The sequence below is a fragment of the Carassius carassius genome, chromosome 29 (genome assembly GCF_963082965.1).
Source record: "Carassius carassius chromosome 29, fCarCar2.1, whole genome shotgun sequence".
NCBI classification, from domain to species: Eukaryota; Metazoa; Chordata; class Actinopteri; order Cypriniformes; family Cyprinidae; genus Carassius; species Carassius carassius.
Genome location: NC_081783.1, coordinates 3,946,667 through 3,967,858, shown reverse-complemented (window position 1 = coordinate 3,967,858; position 21,192 = coordinate 3,946,667). Strand labels below are relative to the sequence as shown.

Here is a 21,192-nt window from a genome sequence, read left to right as displayed (position 1 = left end):
AGAAATATTAACCATATAGAGAACGTTGACAGAGTAGCATGGCGGATATCACATTTTGCAAATTCTAAATGGACTTTTAAATACCGACCGGATACAATACTGATTTTGACGGGAACTTTTTTTTATTTTTTATTAAATGGCGTTTATCGCGTTTTGGACCTAAACTCTTCATATGTTTGTATGGATCTGGGTATTTGATACTAAACCACTTTTTAGTGACAAGGTTTAATTTATGTTTATGCCATAAGGAAGCCATAGTTACAGGTCACATGGTAGGCCTACCTCAAACACGTTACATTACAGTTAATATCAGTGTTGTAAACCCTTGTATAAAAAAGAAGGTTAAAACGGAAAGTTTGATGTTTGAGGGTTTATTATAGACCATATGCCCTACAGACAGATTGTTACTATCTGTTCAAAAAAAAAAAAAAAAAAAATCCTGCAATGAGCAAATTTAGCAAATTTGCAAATCCAGCAGATTTGAATGAGTAAAAATGTGAGGCTCACAGGTCAACCGAGTGAATCATAATTTGTATTTTAAGCTTCCATATTGTCATCCCGCTGCTGTAGAGGAATTCTGTTTAGAGAAACTGTCAAAACAGCAGTGATCCACAGCCAGCGGTGAGGTATGTGGATGCACATTCTGAATCTAAACATTACAAGATTCATACCGGCTGCTAGGTATGATTTCATCACCAGTGTCATTTTAATGACAAATGAGTTAAACACTAAGTGTAAACTGAGAAAGAGAGAAGCATGGATATTTAAACCTTTCTAGCATGCTGTCACTGCCTATTGTAACAACATATTGTCAAATATTCAGTGGAGAAAATATAAACGGGCAGATCTGAGCTCATCATATTCACTGCTTTATATGGTGCATACAGTAGTGTGTCAGAGATATATCTATCTTTGGCCTCTTGGCTCTCTTGTTTGGTATATATTAAGCGTTAATATGATACATCGGCTTTAGATCTTCTGGGTAATTTGAGACTTGCCGAAACAGTGTCTATTTATAGTAGGGTCTCTAATCTGTCATAAAAACGATAGAGCAGTTGTTACTGAGAAGTGTGCGTCATGACAAACTTTCCATTGACAGGCAGCTGCAGGGACTCTGCAGCTCAGTGGTGACAATAAAAAAGATCAGGTCTCCACTTATCTACAGGAACAAAAATAAAGCAATCACATAAAACAGTATGTTTGGATTTAACATAGGATCTGCCAAAGTTAACAGGCTTATCACAGATATGAGGTCAGGATTTGAAGGGAGAACAATAAATTAAGTCTGTTTTCCTTAACACTGGTCAGGAATCATTTCCCTGCATGTATTCTGAATTGTTTTGGTACTATTTTTAGACTATCATGATTTTCGGTTTGTATTTTGGGACTATGGGAACTGAAAAGTGATGTTCCGAACCTAAATGAGATTCTTTCTAATGTTAAAACACAAAAGAAGATATTTTTGATAAATGTTGACAGTAGTCATTGACTTGCATTGTATTATTTATCCATACTATGGAACTCAGTGGCTGCCGTCAGCTGTTTGGTTACCAACATTCTTCAAAATATCTTCTTTTGTTTTTTGGTTTATAGGTTTGGAACAGCGTGAGTGAAGGTTTACAGGATTTTTTTTTTTTTTTGGGTGAACTATACCTTTAAAGACTCAGAATTGCAAGAAAAAAGTCAGAATTAAATAAAAAGTCACAATTACCTTTTTTTTTTCTTTATTCCCTGAAAAAAAACGTGATCCCATATAGTCTTGCACATGCATTTAATGCTGGTGCAAAGATATCTGCCATTTATATACTCCCAGAACATAAAGGGGGAATGTGGCCTTTTTGCCATGAATTTTGAATTGTTATTTAAATGTACAAACACACAAGGAGTTGCTTTAAGTTCATTGTTTGAGTTCACATAGTATATTTCTCAATTTCTAATGTTGTTGGGGGAGATTTTCTGCATGGTAAATGCCTGTAGTCTGCCAGCCAGGAGTAGCATGTTCCACAAAGCTTTATGAACGTGCTTTGTGCCACAAAGCTCTTAAAAAAACCAGACACAAGCTCTCAGTCAGCCAGGAGATAACATTCTTTCCACTGCTCCCCCTCCGACCCCTGGCATAGTGTAAGCCTCAAGGACTCGCAAAAACCTCCACGTTTTCAAAGGGCAAAATAAAACATAGAAGTCCTACTGAGAATTCTGTCTTAGGTTTAATTAAAACTGTAAAAAAAAATTGTTATGCATAATAATACACTATGCTGTTCACATACTGATGAGAGTTCTAAACTTCAGAGTTAAGTGTGTATGTGCATTTTAGTAAACAGCACATTTCACAGTTTTACAAGTGATGTTACATCTGGGTTCAACAATCATTAAAGGGGTCACATGACGTTACAAAAAAAAAAAAACCTTATCTTGTGTATTTGGTGTAATGCAATGTGTTTATGCCGTTTAAGGTAAAAAAAAAACACATTATTTTCCAGATACAGTACATTATTGTTGCTCTCTATGCCCTGCCTTTCTGAAACATGTCGATTTTTACAAAGTTCATTGTTCTGAAAAGCAAGGTGTGCTCTGATTGGCCGAATTCCTCAAGCATGTGACGGAAATGTTACGCCCCCTTACCATACTGTGATGCCATGTCCCGGCTGGTGCAATGAGACAAAACCAATAAAATCCCATTACAAACGAGGCATTTGTTGCATCCAGTGGGGACATAATTACTGATTATAATGACTTATACTGTCTTTTTACACGTTGCATTGTGTATCAAGCCGCATAAACATGAAACCACGTCTGCATCTGTGATCAGAGAAATGCCAAATAACAAGCACTACTCCTAAAACTGCTCAAAACTTGCGTTTGAATCATTGGTGGCAAATTCTTTAAATATAAAAACGTACTTACAGGCTGTGAGTCGGAAGCGCCAGACTGTCCTTACAAAGTTGGAATTGCTCCACTATAGAAACAACCTTTGTGCACAGAAGGCATTGTAAGCTTCACTCACATGTTCAGGAAACAGTCCTCTGTAAAATGCACTTCACACATCTGAATATTTGGGTTGAACTGTTCTGGAACAGTGTTTTAAATACAACTTTACCACTGATTACCAGTTGTGTCCTCTTCTGAAAGATCAAACAAAGTATTATTGCTTTCACAACTAAACACACAGCATCTCCACAGTATGGCGGTGGCAGCAACAATATTGCATCGAGAATCAAAGTTATACCTTCTTTCTCTGCGTAAACAATTTGGCGCGTTATGCAAATCTTCCCACACAGTGACGTAGACATCATATGAACATATAATCAGTGCACAAACATCTTCATTTTAAAATCATAATCTCTTTCAAAATTTTGAAATAATTTCAAATTATTTTGCTAAATTATATTTTGATTTTCATTACAGTTTGTAAGTCAGAGCCATAATTTAGATAGTTGAAGTTTACAGGTTTGACAGAAAATAGCATAGTGTTTGATGGCACGGATTCAAATTTTTTTTTTTTTTTTTCAGTTTTAGGCTCTTATTCCATCTATTTGGAGAATATCAAACATGTTTAAGCCAAGAACTCATATTGTTGCCACGTGTCTCTAAGCAATGAGGTGCTAATTTCTGTAAGAGTTTGTTGTATTTAGAATAACTTTAAAGTCTGTAAGTGTGTGATCCTCAGTTGTTTTTCTCTGTTTCCACACAGTCATCAAGTGTATCAATGCTAGGGGTTTAAAATCGGTCCAAAATTGTAAATTTCATGTAGTGTATTCCAGCCTTAACTGACGTTCTTCGGTGGAAAGCAAAATATTTTGTGCACTTTGCTCCATAAAACATAATCATACAGGGACCAGGAGAAATCTAAAAAGTTTCTTTTTATCTAAAAAAAGATAGTAAAGTAACATATAAGCAGTCCAAGCAACTTCCCTCCACTGCCGCTCTCAAATCTCATTAGTATTTGCATACATTTAAACTTTTGGTTATTTGGGCATTTTGCATCGCTGACATCACTGACACATCTGTGCAAATGAGATTTAAAAGCTATGGCACAAAGGAAAATAAGATTTAAAAAATAATAGTGTAGCATTACAGATTCACTGGGAACAATAATACATAACTAAAATAAAACTGTTACTGATTTGAATGTTAATTAAGAACAACAAATTAAACTTTATTTAATTTTTTTTATCAGTAACTGAATTGCCTTCTTTTGCCACTGCAATCACATTAGTGCATTAATCATGATGGGAACGGTAGAGGTTACAAGTGTTTGAATCCTGAACCCATACCATCTCAAGGTTAGTCCTGGACATTTGGCTCTTTTTTTTTGACACTTTGCCAAAAACCAGGAAAAGAGAAGATTGCTACAGTTCATTGTGTCGGTTGTACAGTACCGATGCTATTGAGAAGCTGACTTTAATGCATCCCAGCTCTTTTCCAGAGTTTCCTAAAACGATCTGTAATCTGAAATTGCTCAGCCTGTTAGGCAGTGAAAAATTTGGGATGTAAATTCCAGATGATGGCCAATAGTAGTCCCCCTGGGGAAAAAAACAAATAAATGTTAACCTGATTTAATAAAATACACAAACGTTTGCTGTGGATGTTCAGTGAATGAGGACACACTCACAGCTCTGAACGGACATCCACAGGGGACGCTAGATGAACGTTTAGGTTCAGGACAGAACATAAAGAGCTGGGCCAGCTGCACACAGGCATCAGGATAATAACAACTTCCCAAGTCATCAACACAAGGCACTTTTATCCATACACCAGCAACTTCTCTTTCCAGTGTCAAGTTAACCTGAAACAAATAAAATAATTTTTTTGTAATCCAGATGATTTTATGAAGGCACAGTGTTGAGCTGTTGAAATGTGGACAGACAAGTTTACCGTCTGCACAACGCTCACAGCAAGTCTCAGGCATAAATACATTCATGTCACCATGAGTTTGTAGGTGATAGGATGGGTACAGCTCAGTTTAGAGTTTCAATAAAAAAGGCTACAACAACAAGACTGAAGGTAGAAGATCACATGAGAAGGTCAGGGAGCTCACACTGAAGGGAGAGCGCAGGTGCACCGATGTGGAGGCAGATGCAGATGCTATCACATATCCCGGTGAAGGAATTGGGTTTGGATACACATGAAGAGCCTTCACATAAGTTGGGTCGTCTGGCTTTCCACAGGTTTCCCAGGAAAAGCCTCTGAACTAATCAGGATAGAACGTACTGTAACATGTGGCGATGCAAAGAAAGTATTAAAACAATATCATTTCCATATATCTCACGTTCTCACCTTTGTAAATGCAAAGCTTCTCCTGCTATGACATTTGCTCGAGACATCCATTAAAATATATATTAAAGCAATAAACACGGAAGTGCATCTTTTCATTTCGCACGGTTGAGAAGTTTCTTTTACTTAAAGTTAAAGATATGAATGCTCTGAAACAACAGTGCGATCTATGCCATATCAAAGACACTTAAGGAACTCTTTGTCGTTTTACTTCCTTATGGTAATGAAATATGTTTTTCCCACGTGATTCTGTCATTTATGGAAACAATTATACAGCATTCTACAGCGCCATCTACAGGCTGATTCACACGGACCCATAAGAACCCGTTTAAAATAATGGATGAAGGTAACGACAGCTTAAAAAATATATAATTATAATTTTAGCTCCTTTAAACACTACCGTACCCTGTCACATGTTTGAGGATAACAGTATTGACACAAGATTATTACTATAAAAGTTAGGATTATTTAGTGACATATACTATCTGAATAAATGGAATTTTATATATAATTTAATTAACGTTATAGAAAAATAATGTGAATCAGTTTTACTAGGCTATAATAAAATGTTGGTTAATGTAAAATACTGGAAGCAATAAAAAGTATATCAATATTGTCTGTTTTTGAATCTTGACGAAGAAAGATTTACTAAATTCTTTACAGCAGAACTGTTACGCATCTCCAAGCAACACTCAGCGGAGTTTCATTTCTGAATGAATCTGTGTTCTGAACTACTTGGTGCATCAATGATTCAAAAATAAATACTGACACATTACTGACACATTTCTTGTATTATCTTCTCAAAATTCAAATCATGTCGACTCAAGTTTTCCTTCTAAAGTTATTTGTAATGTCTTTTGGATGATTTTTCTCACTTGGCACAATAATGATTTTTAGGGGTGATTTCTTAGCCAAAATATGATGTGCAATAAATTACATAACAGCTCTAATATCTATCTATCACATCGTTTTATCATTTTACATTAAAATAACTGCTAAACACTTGAATTTTTGAATATTTATTATGAACAAAAAAAAAAACAAAAAAAAAAAAAACACTGAAATATCCCCTTTAAAAAGAACTGAGAAACTTGGTTCCACCTTGACACTGCACTCCGTTAACCCCAGAGAACAAGAATAAATCACAAAAGCAGCAGTTAAAACTAGACAAAGCATTGTTAACATGTTAATTAAAATAATAATAATAAAAAAAAAAAAACAAAGGAAGAAAAAACAAAATGTGCAGTCCAGTGGTTCATAAAGTAAACGTAAACAATATTTACTTCCACCAAAAACAAAAAATATTCAAAGCGATTTATCATTAGTAAAAAGAAATGCGTTCATTAGGACTGAAAATTCATCATTCTAAAAAGCTAAAAGAGAATCTGAAGTAAAAGTCTGATAGAATGACCAAATGCTACTTTTCTTTTACTTCCTGGAGGAATGCAGTGAGAAGCTGAGTTTGAGGCATCCCAGTTCTTTCCCAGAGCTTCCTAAAATGCCCTGTACTCTGTAGTTTCCATTGGTCAGCCATCCAGGCAGTTCAACGTCTGGGATGACGATGTCTGATGATGGCAAAGCATAATCACCCTGGAAAAATGATATGATAAATGTCATGCCTCTCAAAATACAAGACCTATCGGTCACAAAAAGAAGTCTTGATTAACCCATAAACACGTGCATGTTGGGTAAAGTCTCCTAAAGTGGGGTAGACTCACAGCTTTGAAGGGGCAGTGGCAGGGCAGGCCGTATGTGTGCAGGGGCTCGGGACAGTCCTGTCCCGGTGGGATGAGTTGATCGAGCAGGTCACAGGCGTTAGGATAATGACAACTTCCTATTTCATCCAGACACGGTATTTTCACCCACAAACCTGCGATTTCTCTTTCCAACGTCACGTTCACCTGAAACAAATAATATGGCACGGACATGGAATTGAGTTTTTAAAACAATGCCTTATGGATGCACAAATTATAAGAAGTGATAATCATGGAGGTTTACAGCCTCTTGTGATAGTCAGATTCAGATTCAGGCATAAAAGCATTTATTTCACTACCATAAACTAGGTCACGAGAACACTGAACTCTATTCCTAAGCCTGTCTGTGTTTTTTTGTTAATGTCATTGTAGTATTTGTATTACAGTAGCATTACATTTTGGCAATTTCAGAAACAATTTTTAGGAAATTATAGTGAAAATGAAGCCAAGATGCAACTATAAATTATTTTTTCCTTAAAATATAATAATATATTGTACATACACACTTCTATAAACTTACATAAACTTTTTCATAAGCATACCAGCACACAGATGAATTACAAATTCTTGCTTTAAATAGGCAAGTGTATCATTTTCTTGGCTATATTAGGAGTATTATTACAAATTATATATATTTTAAATATATTTAATTACTTCCCGATTTATTGCCCTATCTGTAGAAATCAAAGTCAAATAAAATAAGTAAATAAGTGAGTAGTACAGTACCAAAGAGTTCCTCTTTCTATACAAAAATGCAGAATTGTGACTTCCTAAAAACCTAAAAGAGGAAGTCCTCACGGCCATCTGTGAAAAGTGAAGTGAAGTGAAGTGAAGTGACATTCAGCCAAGTATGGTGACCCATACTCAGAATTTGTGCTCTGCATTTAACCCATCCGAAATGCACACACACAGAGCAGTGAACACACACACACTGTGAGCATACACCCGGAGCAGTGGGCAGCCATTTATGCTGCGGCGCCCGGGGAGCAGTAGGGGGTTCGATGCCTTGCTCAAGGGCACCTAAGTCGTGGTATTGAGGGTGGAGAGAGAACTGTACATGCACTCCCCCCACCCACAATTCCTGCCGGCCCGGGACTCGAACTCACAACTTTTCGATTGGGAGTCCGACTCTCTAACCATTAGGCCACGACTTCCCCTTAACATCTACCTGGATATTTTTACCTTAGAGATATATATAAATAAATAAATGCCCCCTACAAAAAAAATTTAATGCTATGTCTCAGACAAAAATCAAAACAGTCTCTGGATTTCCAGAGAGCTGATAAATGTCTGTTTCTTACAGAGAGAGGAGATGTCAGCGCTACAGACGTGGAGCCCGACGCCGCTGCGGTCAGCTGTCCCGGGATTGAGATGGGATCTGGAGAAATACTGAGACTCTTCATCTTTGCAGGATCATCTTGTGCACCGCAGTTTTGCCAAGAAAAGCCCCACACCTATTCAATGAGAATCATGAACAATGTGATCCTGGACCACAAAACCAGTCACAAGAGTCAATTCTTCAAAACTGACATTTATACATCATCTGGAAGCTGAAAAAAATAAGCTTTCCATTGATGTATGGTTTGTTAGGACAATATTTGTCCGAAAATCACCTTTAAAATGCCATCCAAGTGAAGTTCTTAGCAATTAATATTACGAATCAAAAATTAATTTTTGATATATTTACGGTAGGAAATGTACACAATATATTCATGGAAAATGATCTTTACTAAAGAAAAACAGATCATGTTGACCCATACAATGTATTTTTGGCTATTGCTACAAATACACCCCAGCGACTTAAGACTGCTTTTGTGCTCCAGGGTCACAAATGACAATTTAAATTAACTATATATATTTATAATTTTAAAAAAAATCATTATTTCACCCCCTTACCGTCGTGAATTTGGAGATTCTCTTTCCGAGAGACTGACTCGAGGCTTCCAGCAAAAAACAGTTTAGAGCGAAGAGAGCAATGAACACGGAAACGCAGCTTTTCATTTTGCACGGTTAATATAAAAAAAAAAAAAACACGAAGTGTATCTTGAGATTTTGCTTAATAAATGGAGAGCCTCACAAAAGCGCAAGCGAGCATGCCCAAAAACACAAGCAGTGCACGACACGATGTGATTCAGCACCTGACACAACAACAGGACGATGAAGACCGTGGAAGACTCTTCCCATCAGGAACTGTCAGAACCGTCATGTGAGGCTGGTGTTGTCTTTAAATACTTTGACATAATTCTTTCCGCATTGTTTTCGCCAACACTGCGATACACAGAGCTACAGCGCTCTCTAGGGGCAGGAGGAATATAACAGCAGACCAGTTACAAACAGAAAATGACATTTTTACACAAGTATACAAAAATTACTACTGTGAAATTATTTATTAAATTAGGTAAGCAAATCTCCATGCTTTCCATGCCACCTGCTGTGAGTTCAACAATGCTTCACTGGCTCTGGTGAGTTCCTAACTGAATTAGTTTAATTGATCATTGTTTTATTTGGTGTTATTTAGCCAACACATCACATGTTTTTATATGTTCTGTGTCACACCAATGATATGTTAGCTCGATCAAAATAATTGCAGAGAAACTGTTTTTGATTTTTAAAAACATACTTTTTACAGGTCTTGTTAGTTGCATATACAGCAGCACTAGAAAAGCAAAATGTTCTGTATATGTGTGCATCTGATGGCATTAACTCATGCATGCTTGAACTGCAGTGTTGAATATTTCCCTACCGACTTATCACACAAAAAATATCCATGCATTGGATGGGTGGCATGGAATGGTGTTCTTTGAACAGATGTATCTTTGTAGACGTACTGAAAACTTTCCACTGATCCTTTGCACAGAAGTGTTAGTAGAAATACCATGACGTGATATGATTGTGGTTATAGTGTCAAAGTTACTGTCAGCTTCTAGAAAGACTTGTTCTAAATACGGTATACACACACACACTCTTCACTCCTTGTATGAGTGTCTCTACCCATCTGGTAACCTTTTAACATACAAAATTATATGTTCACTTTATGAATGCATCTTTTAGCTACTGAAATATATGTTCTCTCTGAATTATAACAATAAGCAAAAACAAAACAACAACGGTAAAAAATCTAGAATCCATAGAGAGAGAGAGAAAAAAAGTACTGTACTACTAAATTTCTGCTGGGACATTAAGTTTATGGAGATTTACATTCAACCTACAATTTACACAGTGCATAATTAAAAATATTAGAAAACAAAACACCTGTGGAAAAATCTATATTTAAAATTCCTTCATATACAGTATGCTTTATTTTATAGACTTTTCCTGTGATTTCTTTTCACAGCCTTTTTACTGTTGAAATATTTATTTTAAAATAATATTTTCAGAATTCTATATTTATTTGTCTGATGTTGCTTATTGTGTGAAAAAATATTTAATTTAATTTAATTTAATTTAATTTAATTTAATTTAATTTAATTTAATTTAATTTAATTTAATTTAATTTAATTTAATTTAATTTAATTTAATACACATGCTCAAAGGGTTTGGTGATTGATTTTGAAAGGAGTGATAGATTTTAAGTGTGGTCTCTCTCAGGCCACACAGTACCTCATTGTCCTTTGTCTTATGTTGATTGCCATTTAAATAACCATTGAAACAGCTGAAACCAGTTGTATTCTTTTGTTGTTGTCATCCCTGTGGCCACAAGATGGAGATCTTGTATTTCTGCTTAGAGAGTCATGCTGTTACCTATGCAAATTTGCTCTTGGTTAATTTTCTAAACCACAAGCACATTAATTCAATGCACACATACATTCAATCTGAAATAAAGCTAGTAATGCACACACATTTTAAATCTGAATAGTTTTATGGGAGGAATTCCCGTGCAGATTTGCACCCTACAATCATTTCATGAGAAATACGAGGCTATGTAATTTTCTGTCTGCATCATGTGTTTTCTTCTGTTATGAATCACAAAAGAGTGCATTAATCAGGGTTTCAGGTTTTATTTGATGCAGCGCTTGTATTCACAGGCCATAAGATGATACTGTACGTGTGCATGAGTCACCTTTAATCTCTCTGCATGTGCCTGCAGGTAATTGCCAGAACACATGTGCCAAATAATCAACTAATGTTTTGATCTAAGGGTACTATTCAAACACAGCATTGTTCGTAAAGTTTAACTCCTAAACAGTGCTGGAAAAAATCACCGCTTATCAAATTACTGTACATACTTGCCCAGGGATTTGTCAGTGTGTTCAGAGGTCATGTACTGTACTTAAGCTATATGCATTAGAACTATATAGCAAAATATGTCATGATGTGTAAAAAGAGTTTAAATGCACATAACCCATGTTGAAGCACGTTACTTCTGAACACGCTCCTAAATCTTAGAGGAGCATTTAATTTGATTAGCAGCAAAATCATTATAGATTGGCAGCCAAAATTCTGGAAGAATGATTTAAACAATTTTTTTTTGAATGTTCACCAAGGCTGCATTTATATGATCAGAAATACAGTAAAAACACAGTTAAATTTTTTACGTCATGTGATTTTAATATGAGGATGAATGGTATGTCGTAAAACCGACTTGAAAGTCTTTTCCAAACAAGCTGAATGACTTGCATACAAGTGCATTGTGTGTAAGTGTGCATTCTTTATTTATTGATTTTTCTCATCTCATATTGAAATGATTATGTGGATCAGTTTGGAAAACATTACACTGGTTCTCCACAGTTCACTATTGTTTGCCAATGAATATCCTCTATGGATAATTTGTATAAATTGTTTAAATACTCACTGAAAAGCGAGAGGCATTGAGATTTTTCCCTTTTTTAGGGGCAAAAAAATATCTGTAGTTTTTAGTTTGACTAAATATTTTTTTTTGTCCCCAACTCTCTTATTTGCAGATGTATAAATGTATACACTGCCTGCCAAAAGGCAAAAAAATTTTTTTTATGTTTTGAAAGAAGCCTCTTATGCTCACCAAGGCTACATATATTTGATAAAAAATACAGTAAAAACAGTGCTATTGTGAAATATTATTACATTTAAGTTGTAATTTATTGCTGTGATTTCAAAACTGCATTCTCAGCATCATTACTCCAGTCATCAGTGTCACGTGATATTCAGAAATCAATGTTGAAACCAGTTTTCTTAATATTTTTGGAAACTGTGATACACTACCGTTCAGAAGTTTGGGGGCAATATGATTAAACAATTATTAATTAATATGTTTATTTAGCAATAATGCATTGAATTGATCTAATGTGACAGTAAAGACATTTATTTTGTTACAAAATAAATGTTTTACAAGGAGATACTTTTCACATAACTATTAGAAGAATCCTGAAAAAAATGTATCACAGTTTCTACAGAAACGATTGATCTATCTATCATGTCTGTGTTATTAAATATGACCATGCAATTTTTTTTTTCAAATAACACATTTTTATAGCCTATACATTGTATGCACAACTACATTTTACTAGTTTTAGAACAAGTAAAGCACAATATACTCTCCATTAATGCTGTGGTCTCTTGCACCATCATTCATCAGTAGAGGATACACTCAAACGCAGCTGAGTTAAATGAATAGCCAGTATCTCTCTCTCTCTATGTCAGGCAATTCACACGTCTCCCAGGGTGATAATGTTACCCCTTACCTCGCACAGATGCACCTTGTAGGTACAGGAATGAATGAGGGTTTCATTGGGCCTTGCGTTCTGCGAGTGAACTCGTGCATGACAATACTTAATATTGCCAGGTTCCCTGACGAGTTCATGTGCAGTGTTTCTTTAAAATATCATAGCTGCATGAATGTGCAGGTGCCTTCAGGACACTTGCTTAAATAATACACCAAGGGTTTTTTCCATTTCAGTCGAGAAGGGATTTCGATAGATGACAATAAATCAAATCCAAGAATCTTTGCGCAAGTAAAACCCGTGTTGACAATCCTGAGCTGCAGCTTGTGAAATATAGCTGACATTTCTAAATGCCAATAGTCAGTATCATCATACATAAATAGGCTACAACATACTTGTGAGAAAAAGGCCACATGATTTACATTTCTGCACTAGATTTTGTAGGATTTTCTTCAATGTTTGCTTGGTCTAGCCTTGGATAATTTTGAACTCAATTTTCTAGCACAAACTAAAAAGCTAAACCTGTCGACTACACAAACATCACTCTGACTATCTGGAGATTTGCTTTAGTCACTACATGTAAAACTTTATAAAAAAATAAAATAAAAAAATAACCAACACTTCCTCTGAATAGCATTATGTCAACCAACAGTTATTTAATAGCATTATTAAATAATTAATGAACAATATACTATTGTTCATAAGTTTAGAGTCGTCAATTTTAATGTTTTTGAAAGAAGTTTCTTTTTCTCACCAATGAAACATTTATTTGATTAAATACAGTACAACATTTATATTGTGAAATATTATTATATTGTGAAATATGGATATATATTTTATTTATTCCTATAATACTTTTCAAGCTGAAATGTACATATTATCTTCAGTGTTACATGATGCTTCAGAAATCATTCTAATATGCTGATGTGCTGCTCAAGAAATATCATTTTTTTGATGAAAGTTTTGTTTTATTTTGAATGTTTTGAATGTCATTAACAGTATTCATGAAAACTTAAAAAAACATGCAGAATTAAAATAAAAATGTATCTGTACTAAACCAATGTTTCATAATTAACAATAATAGCTCTAAAAATTTACCATACCTAAATATTTATCAAAATATTTATGTAATTGATGCTACATGGAAATGATTAGTACAAAAATAAGCACCACATAATGTCAAAAGAACAAAGAATACATTTTTGTGGTGTAATAATGTAATAAGACTGCTTAAAATGCATTGTAAAAATGTTGAAAACAGATGCTGCATAATATTTTTCCAGAAACCTTTAAACATTTTTCCTAAGACAAAATTCCGTGCACACTTTATTTTAAGATCCAGTTCTCACTGTTAACAAACCATCAACGACTACAACTTTTGTTCAATGAACTCCTAATTTGCTGCTTGTTAATAGGTATTAGGGCAGTTGTTAAGTTTAGGTTTTGAGCAGGATTAGTGATATACAATATGTTCATGCAGAATATGTGCTTTATAAGTACTGATAAGCAGCCATTATGTTAATAACATGCATGCTAATAAGCAACCAGTTAATAGTGAGAATTAGTCTCTATAATATACACATTTGATCAATTAAATGTATCCATGATAAATAAAATATTTAACTAAAAAAAACACCAAACTTTTTAATGTGCGTTTCATACATTTCTGTAGTTCAATAAAATGTCTCATGCTTTATTTAATAGTTTTTATACTGTGTCAAGAACAATGTTTGTCTAGAATGCCGAAGCATAAATATTCATTTTCCATCTCTAAAGTTGGTCTTTAAGTATCAGTAGAAGCAGAAACGTGTTTACAGGCAGACAACAAGTGCCTCAAGGTTGCTAAAAGTTATTATGGGGGCTCTTTTTACACCAAATTCCAACTTAGTATTTCCAGCTGAACCAAACCCTTTTGTGCAGTTGATTTGAGTCAGTTATTTCTGTTAATGTTTTGGGTTCAATTCAAACGCTTCAAGGGTGGCATGATCCACACCGAACCCTGTTAAAAGCTCAGACTTTGCCAGTTCTAACTGGCGCCTGAAGCATTGTTGAGCAACTGCACTGAATGCATTTGACTTGCTGAGGCAAAGCCTGCGAGAGAAACTGATATCACAAAGACTGGGTGAAAGGTTGCGCAGAATACAATCTATCCCAAAAGAGGATATCTTCACTGTAGTCTGTTTTAACAGTGCACATAATCATTGGAACAGGTGCCCATTCCTCAATTCTCATAATGCACTTTTGTCATCTGCTGCTTAACAATGCATATCAATAGCAGCTGTTATTCATTTAGGAATCCCAGTGGGATGGTAAAGCCTAGTTTTCTCGTCCTTCATTTGCTCTTCTTTATCCTACATAGAAATATACAGTATCGTAGATCATTTCCAGACTTGCAGGACTTGAATAAAAGCAATGTATTTCCATCAAACATTCATGAGCATCTTGCTTGGGTTCCTGGTTTCTCCTCGTGGATAATGCTGAGTATTTACCTGCCGACCTGTGTGTGTGTGTGTGTGTGTGTGTGAGTGGGAGTGTAGATCCTAGCCAAGGCTTTCCTCCAAAGACATCTGCATCCTTATCTAATCGTGTTACACAATATAATCTTTCTTTTTGCTTCTGTTGGTGCGAACATCAACTTCTTCATCAAAAAGGTCTTTGTTCCAAATGAGAATAATGCAACCATTTAATCTTATCTGAACACTTCTTGCTGCAGCTGAACTACATGTTGTAACAACAAGCCGAGCTCACATCCTTGACAAAGCCTTTGTCTGAGCACTTAGAAATATGGCACTTTCATCAGGCTTAAAAGGAAAATGTAATGCTGCCATATTTTATGTGTTATAGATGGCTGAGAGGACAATGGAATTTAAATGTCATAAAAATTAAAAAGAAGATTTGGGGATCATCAGTCATTCAGTACGATACTGATGGGGCTTATGAGCAGATAAATGGCTTAATAAACTATAAAACACACATAAACCTCCACAACAGGATGTCATCATAGATTTACAATGCAAATCTGTGAAATCAAGCAAATCCGTGCTGGTTAAACCAGTTTTCAGCTTTGTCGACAAAAACAGGAAAAGCACTTTGAGGCTTAACTGTATATATTTATATTGTACATATTACTTTTTTACTATCATTCAATAGACAGTTTTTGAAATTCTTAATTCTGATTGGTCGTTTGCAACATTTTGTGTTGCATTTATGTGTGATGATGATGATGGTGTTTCTTATAGTTGTCTGTACTCTCTCGCTTCTTAGTTATTAAAATAATTTCAACTTGTAGTAAAATTCGATATCCATTTATTTATTAGGGTAGGAGAGCCATCCAATATGAATGATGAAGCACACTCAGACAGCCAATTTTTTCTAAATAGATTATTTCAGGGTGATAAATGTCATGATCATCCTGTCTGGTTTATGTACATTTCATGTATGTGCTTGAAAAAGAAAATATGCTTCCATTTGATTTCTTCGGTTTTTGTGTACATTTCATGCTAAACAGTTCTAGATCTAGAAGCAATCACCCATGTAAAAAACTACCTTGATGAGCAATAACTCCAACCAAACGTTACCTGTAATTGGAGATCAGTGCCTCCACACCTCTTGGCATTAGATCAGAACTGCTATAGTTCAGCAACATTGAAGGGTTTGAGCATAAACTGCCTGTTTAAGATCCTGTCACAGCAACTCAATTGGGTTCAAGTCATGACTTTGACAAGGCCACTCCGAAAAGTGTAATCTAGTTTGGTCCTTGTGTCTTTTTTGACTTCCTGGATGAAACGTTGATGTACTCTTGCAGGAATTTCACAAGGCTGGGCACCTCTGGCAAGGTTTTGCTACAGTGCTTAGTTTTTTTTTCTTTTCATTTGGAGATATTGGCTCTCACTGTGGCTCCTTTGGAGTCTGAAAGCCTCTGAAATAGATTTGTAGCCCTGCAATGACTGATGTATTTCAATCATGTTCTTCCCTATCATGGAAAAGCTGTTTTGCATTAATTGAACAGTATTTAGGCCCTGTTATGGATGCAGATCCATAGAATTAGGAACTACAGGGGCAAATAAATATTCACAGCTTGAATGGTCCCTTTTTTTAGACTGTGAAGACATTTTAAATGTCATGAGCATTGTAAATCTTGTCTTTAATTAAAACTTTACATTTGAAACACAATACTTTGTATTATATTACGTTTGCATCAAATTATAAAAAGAGTGAATGTTGTGTGAGGGTGTTTTTACTGTAATACAGTGGCTGTGTAAGTGACGGTGCATTTGACATGTTCAGTCTACTAACAGATGTTATCAATCTCTCTATGTTTTTTCCTCTTTTGGCAAATTTTTAAAACACTATTGTAGACTTTACCCATTAGAGCAAATGGCAACACAAAAAATATATTTGATTTAATCTCCCGTTCACTGCTATAGTAGTTTACCTAATTATGGCTACTTCCACTTCTGAGAAACTGTGATTTATTTGAATATTTAAACTATTTAGTATGGAATACACACAAAAAAGGGAGTAATCAGGACGGGCCAAATACATTTTCACAGCATTGTACCTGCATCAAATTCAAATTCTTTCCACATTCTGTCATTGCCAATTAAAGTTTGATTTGCTTTAACAACTATAAAGTACAACTTTTAAACTTTCATAATAAGACTTTATGTTTCAGTCAACATGAGTTTATACCATTTATACCATTAGGATTTATACCATTTTAATATGCTTTTTAATCTCCCTGTTAAGATTTACTGTAATCAATTTAAACTATCAGTAAGACTTTAGTGTTTAACTTTAGCATATTAATAAAGCACAAATTAATTATTCTGCATGACTGTATTTTAGATCTATTTATATACTACCACATACCTAAACTTAACAACTACCTTACTAACTATTAAATTAGCATTTTCTTGAGACAAAAGTTGTAGTTATTAAAAGTGAGAATATGAAATATATCACTTGAATGAAACCAGATAATTTGCATGTTAACACAGGAAGTAAACCTCAGATTGACCTCATTCAGCTTTTATTTACAATGGAACCGAATCCGTGTGTTTTAATATTTGACTTTCTGTGGTTCGGAGGACATCACATGCAGCTTGTGCATCCAAACACATGCATGTGTATTATTGCAGCCTCTGCAGTTTTGTCTCCAGAAACATGTCTGGAAAAGGTCATATTATTAGTGACCTTTTGGAAACACGTTTAAGTTATTGCAAATGGCCATAGCAAGTAAGGTTTGAGGAGAGACTGAGATTGAGAGAGAGAGAGAGAGATGTGATGTATGTCAGACTCAGTGGGTCTGCTGAGAGTTTGATTGTATTTCCTGAGCATGCTGCGCTGTGCCTAGTCCTGTCCCCTCTCTCCCCAACCACGCGCCATCTGCCTCTCCCACTCCTCATCCTCCTCTCTCTCTCCTCCAGTATCCAAACAGCATTTCAACCCACCCTCGTGGCGTGCTTAGAGCTGGGACAGGCGGTGATGGTGTGACACGAGGAGCGGTTTTCTCCCCTCTAGCACTCTTCGTTCCCTGTTGACGTGTGACGCTCTTACGACAGAACAGGGTGGATAAAAACATGCCGCACAATAATGCCTCGAGTGTGAAAAGTTGCTGGCTTTGTGTGGTGAACTGGGTAATACCCAGACTTGTTTTTGCAAGACTATGAAAACATTGCTTGTGAGGTGATGCATTGCTGCTGAGATCTTAGTGTTTGAGCTGCTCACATATATGACTGATAAAATTAAAGAGGATTAGATGCACATTTTCTCACTGTGTTACAATAATAGGAGATTTGCATGGTGGAATTGACTCTCAAAACTAGTAATTACAGTCCATCGCTCAGCAGACAGTGGGAACACGCGTTGGCTTTTGTTTCTGCCTCATTTAGTTTTCTACACCATTGAATTAGTATTTGTTGCAATGTGTGTCTTTGTTTTTTGCACGTATGGCCAAGTGTTTTTTTTAAGTTTTAAAAAGACAGTCTCTTCAGCTCACCAAGACTGCATTTATTAGATCAAAACTACAGTAAAAACAGTAATACTGTCAAATATTATTACAATTTAAAATGACGGTAACACTTTATTTTAGGGTCTATTAGCTAGTTTCTTATTAGTATATTACTACACTCTTAGAAAAAAGGGTTCATTGGGGTTCTATATAGAACCATAGGGTTCTTTACTCAACTCCAAAGAACCTTTTATGCTAAAAAGGTTCTATAATGACAAGAAAGAACCCTTTTGGCACAAAGGTTCTTTAGGCTATTATTCATTCATTATTCTGCAACATTTTGTATTTGTAATTAAATTATTGTTTGTAGTAACTTAATATCACATTTTAATCATGCTGATTTTTGGAGAAAAACTGAAATGGCACTCTTCGTGTGATATTGATTAACTACATAAAACGATATAAATATATACATTTTCTAAACCCCATATCTTGAATTTTGTGGTCATTCACATGCATTCATAAACGCATTTGAATACACCGAATAATGCAGTGAAAGAACATACTCAAAATGCACACGCGCTACGTGCACTAGAATGACTCCATCATGTAACTTTACATTAGCCTAGATGCGTGCACTTTTTAGGCACGATTTGTTTAGTTTTTGAATATAATTTATACTGTTAAAAGGCACATCATTAAAACAAAAAATATGAGTTGACATATCACACCTAAACACGCGTGGAAAACGTAATTAGAACTAGCTACTAAATTAGTTAAAAATGCCTATCCATATAGATATGATTCGCGAACCCCAAACTGACTCAAATGATTCGCAAACCCGCTCCGAACTTCCAAACTGACACAAATGATTCGCGATCCCCAAACTGACTCCAATGATTCGCGAACCCGCTTTGAACTCCCGAACTGACTCAAATGATTCGCGAACCCGCTACGAACTCCCGAACTGATTCAAATGATTCGCGATTACGCTCCGAACTCCCGAAGTGACTCAAATGATTTGCGAACCCGCTCCGTACTCTCGAACTGATTCAAATGATCCGCGAAGCCGCTCCGAACTCCCGAAGTGACTCAAACGATTCGCTAACCCGCTCCGAACTCTCGAACTGATTCAAATGATCCGAAGAGGCACTCCGAACTCCCAAACTGACTCAAATGATTCGCGATTCCCAAACTGATTCAAATGATTCGCGAACCCCAAACTGACTCAAATGATTCGCGAACCTGCTCCAAACTTCCAAATTGACTCAAATGATTCGCGAACCAGCTCCGAACATGTACATTTTCTAACCCCCATATCTTGAATTCTGTGATCATTCACATGCATTCATAAATGCATTTGAATACACCGGATAACGCAGTGAAAAAACGCACTCAAAATGCACACGCGCCATGCGCACTAGTATGACTTCATCATGTAACTTTACATTAGCCTAGATGCGTGCACTTTTTAGGCACGATTTGTTTAGTTTTTGAATATAATTGATACTGTTAAAAGGCACGTCATTAAAACAAAAAATACGAGTTCACATATCACACCTAAACACGTGTGGAAAACGTAATTAGAACTAGCTACTAAATTAGTTAAAAATGCCTATCCATAAAGCTATGATTCGTGAACCTGCTCCAAACTTCCAAACTGACACAAATGATTCGCGAACCAGCTCCGAACTCCCGAACTGACTCAAATGATTCACGCTCCGAACTCCCAATCTGACTCAAATGATTCGCTAACCCGCTTTGAACTCCCGAACTGACTCAAATGATTCGCGAACCCGCTAAGAACTCCTGAACTGATTCAAATGATTCGCGATCCCGCTCCGAACTCTCGAACTGATTCAAATGATCTGCGGAGCCGCTCCGAACTCCCAAACTGACTCAAATGATTCGCGATCCCCAAACTGACTCAAATCATTCGCGAACCCCAAACTGACTCAAATGATTCGTGAACCTGCTCCAAACTTCCAAACTGACTCAAATGATTCGCGAGCCAGCTCCAAACTCCCGAACTGACTCAAATAATTCACGCTCCGAACTCCCAAACTGACTCAAATGATTCACGAACCCGCTTTGAACTCCCGAACTGACTCAAATGATTCGCGAACCCGCTCCGAACTCCTGAACTGTTTAAAATGATTCACGCTCCGAACTCCATAGCTGACTCAAATGATTTGCGAACCCCAAACTGACTCAAATGATTCGCAAACCTGCTCCAAACTTCCAAACTGACTCAAATGATTTGCGAACCAGCTGCCAAACTGACTCAAATGATTCACGCTCCATACTCCCAAACTGACTCAAATGATTTGCAAACCCGCTCTGAACTCCTGAACTGACTCAAATGATTAACGCTCCGAACTCCCGAACTGACTCAAATGATTCGCGAACCCGCTCCGAACTCTCGAACAAATTCAAATGATTCGCGATCCCCAAACTGACTCAAATGATTCGCGAACCTGCTCCTAACTTCCAAACTGACTCAAATGATTTGCGAACCAGCTCCTACATTACCTTAATATACATCCCTAATCCTACCCAATACCTAAACTTAACA

General features: G+C 36.0%; 2 protein-coding genes across 3 annotated transcripts; both read right to left on the bottom strand.

The window, feature by feature from the left end:
• Positions 1–4,170: 4,170 nt before the first annotated feature.
• On the bottom strand, positions 4,171–5,974 carry LOC132110068 (ganglioside GM2 activator). Of its 2 annotated transcripts, none has more exons than XM_059516655.1 (4): positions 5,278–5,974; positions 5,039–5,191; positions 4,613–4,786; positions 4,171–4,523 (listed from the first exon to the last, which is right to left on the bottom strand). In XM_059516655.1, the coding sequence occupies exons 1-4, from the start codon at positions 5,371–5,373 to the stop codon at positions 4,350–4,352; spliced, it is 597 nt and encodes a 198-aa protein (XP_059372638.1). In that variant the 5' UTR covers positions 5,374–5,974; the 3' UTR covers positions 4,171–4,349. The 2 variants fall into 2 exon arrangements, with proteins under 2 accessions (XP_059372638.1, XP_059372639.1); XM_059516656.1 differs by having other exon boundaries at positions 5,039–5,186.
• Positions 5,975–6,316: 342 nt separating this feature from the next.
• On the bottom strand, positions 6,317–9,254 carry gm2a (ganglioside GM2 activator). The gene is made up of 4 exons (XM_059515489.1): positions 8,925–9,254; positions 8,330–8,482; positions 6,993–7,175; positions 6,317–6,864 (listed from the first exon to the last, which is right to left on the bottom strand). The coding sequence occupies exons 1-4, from the start codon at positions 9,027–9,029 to the stop codon at positions 6,703–6,705; spliced, it is 603 nt and encodes a 200-aa protein (XP_059371472.1). The 5' UTR covers positions 9,030–9,254; the 3' UTR covers positions 6,317–6,702.
• Between the last annotated feature and the right edge of the window lie 11,938 nt (positions 9,255–21,192).

What these genes read in the sequence shown, in the direction of transcription:
- LOC132110068 (XM_059516655.1), bottom strand. Translation starts at nt 5,373, where the DNA reads ATGAAAAGATGCACTTCCGTGTTTATTGCTTTAATATATATTTTAATG. An exon ending in GAAGCTTTGCATTTACAAAG is followed by an intron (nt 5,192 to 5,277) that starts GTGAGAACGTGA and finishes TATCCTGATTAG; the next exon opens with TTCAGAGGCTTTTCCTGGGA. An exon ending in GTGGATGTCCGTTCAGAGCT is followed by an intron (nt 4,524 to 4,612) that starts GTGAGTGTGTCC and finishes TTTTTTCCCCAG; the next exon opens with GGGGACTACTATTGGCCATC.
- gm2a (XM_059515489.1), bottom strand. Translation starts at nt 9,029, where the DNA reads ATGAAAAGCTGCGTTTCCGTGTTCATTGCTCTCTTCGCTCTAAACTGT. An exon ending in GAATCTCCAAATTCACGACG is followed by an intron (nt 8,483 to 8,924) that starts GTAAGGGGGTGA and finishes CTCATTGAATAG; the next exon opens with GTGTGGGGCTTTTCTTGGCA. An exon ending in CGCTGACATCTCCTCTCTCT is followed by an intron (nt 7,176 to 8,329) that starts GTAAGAAACAGA and finishes TATTTGTTTCAG; the next exon opens with GTGAACGTGACGTTGGAAAG.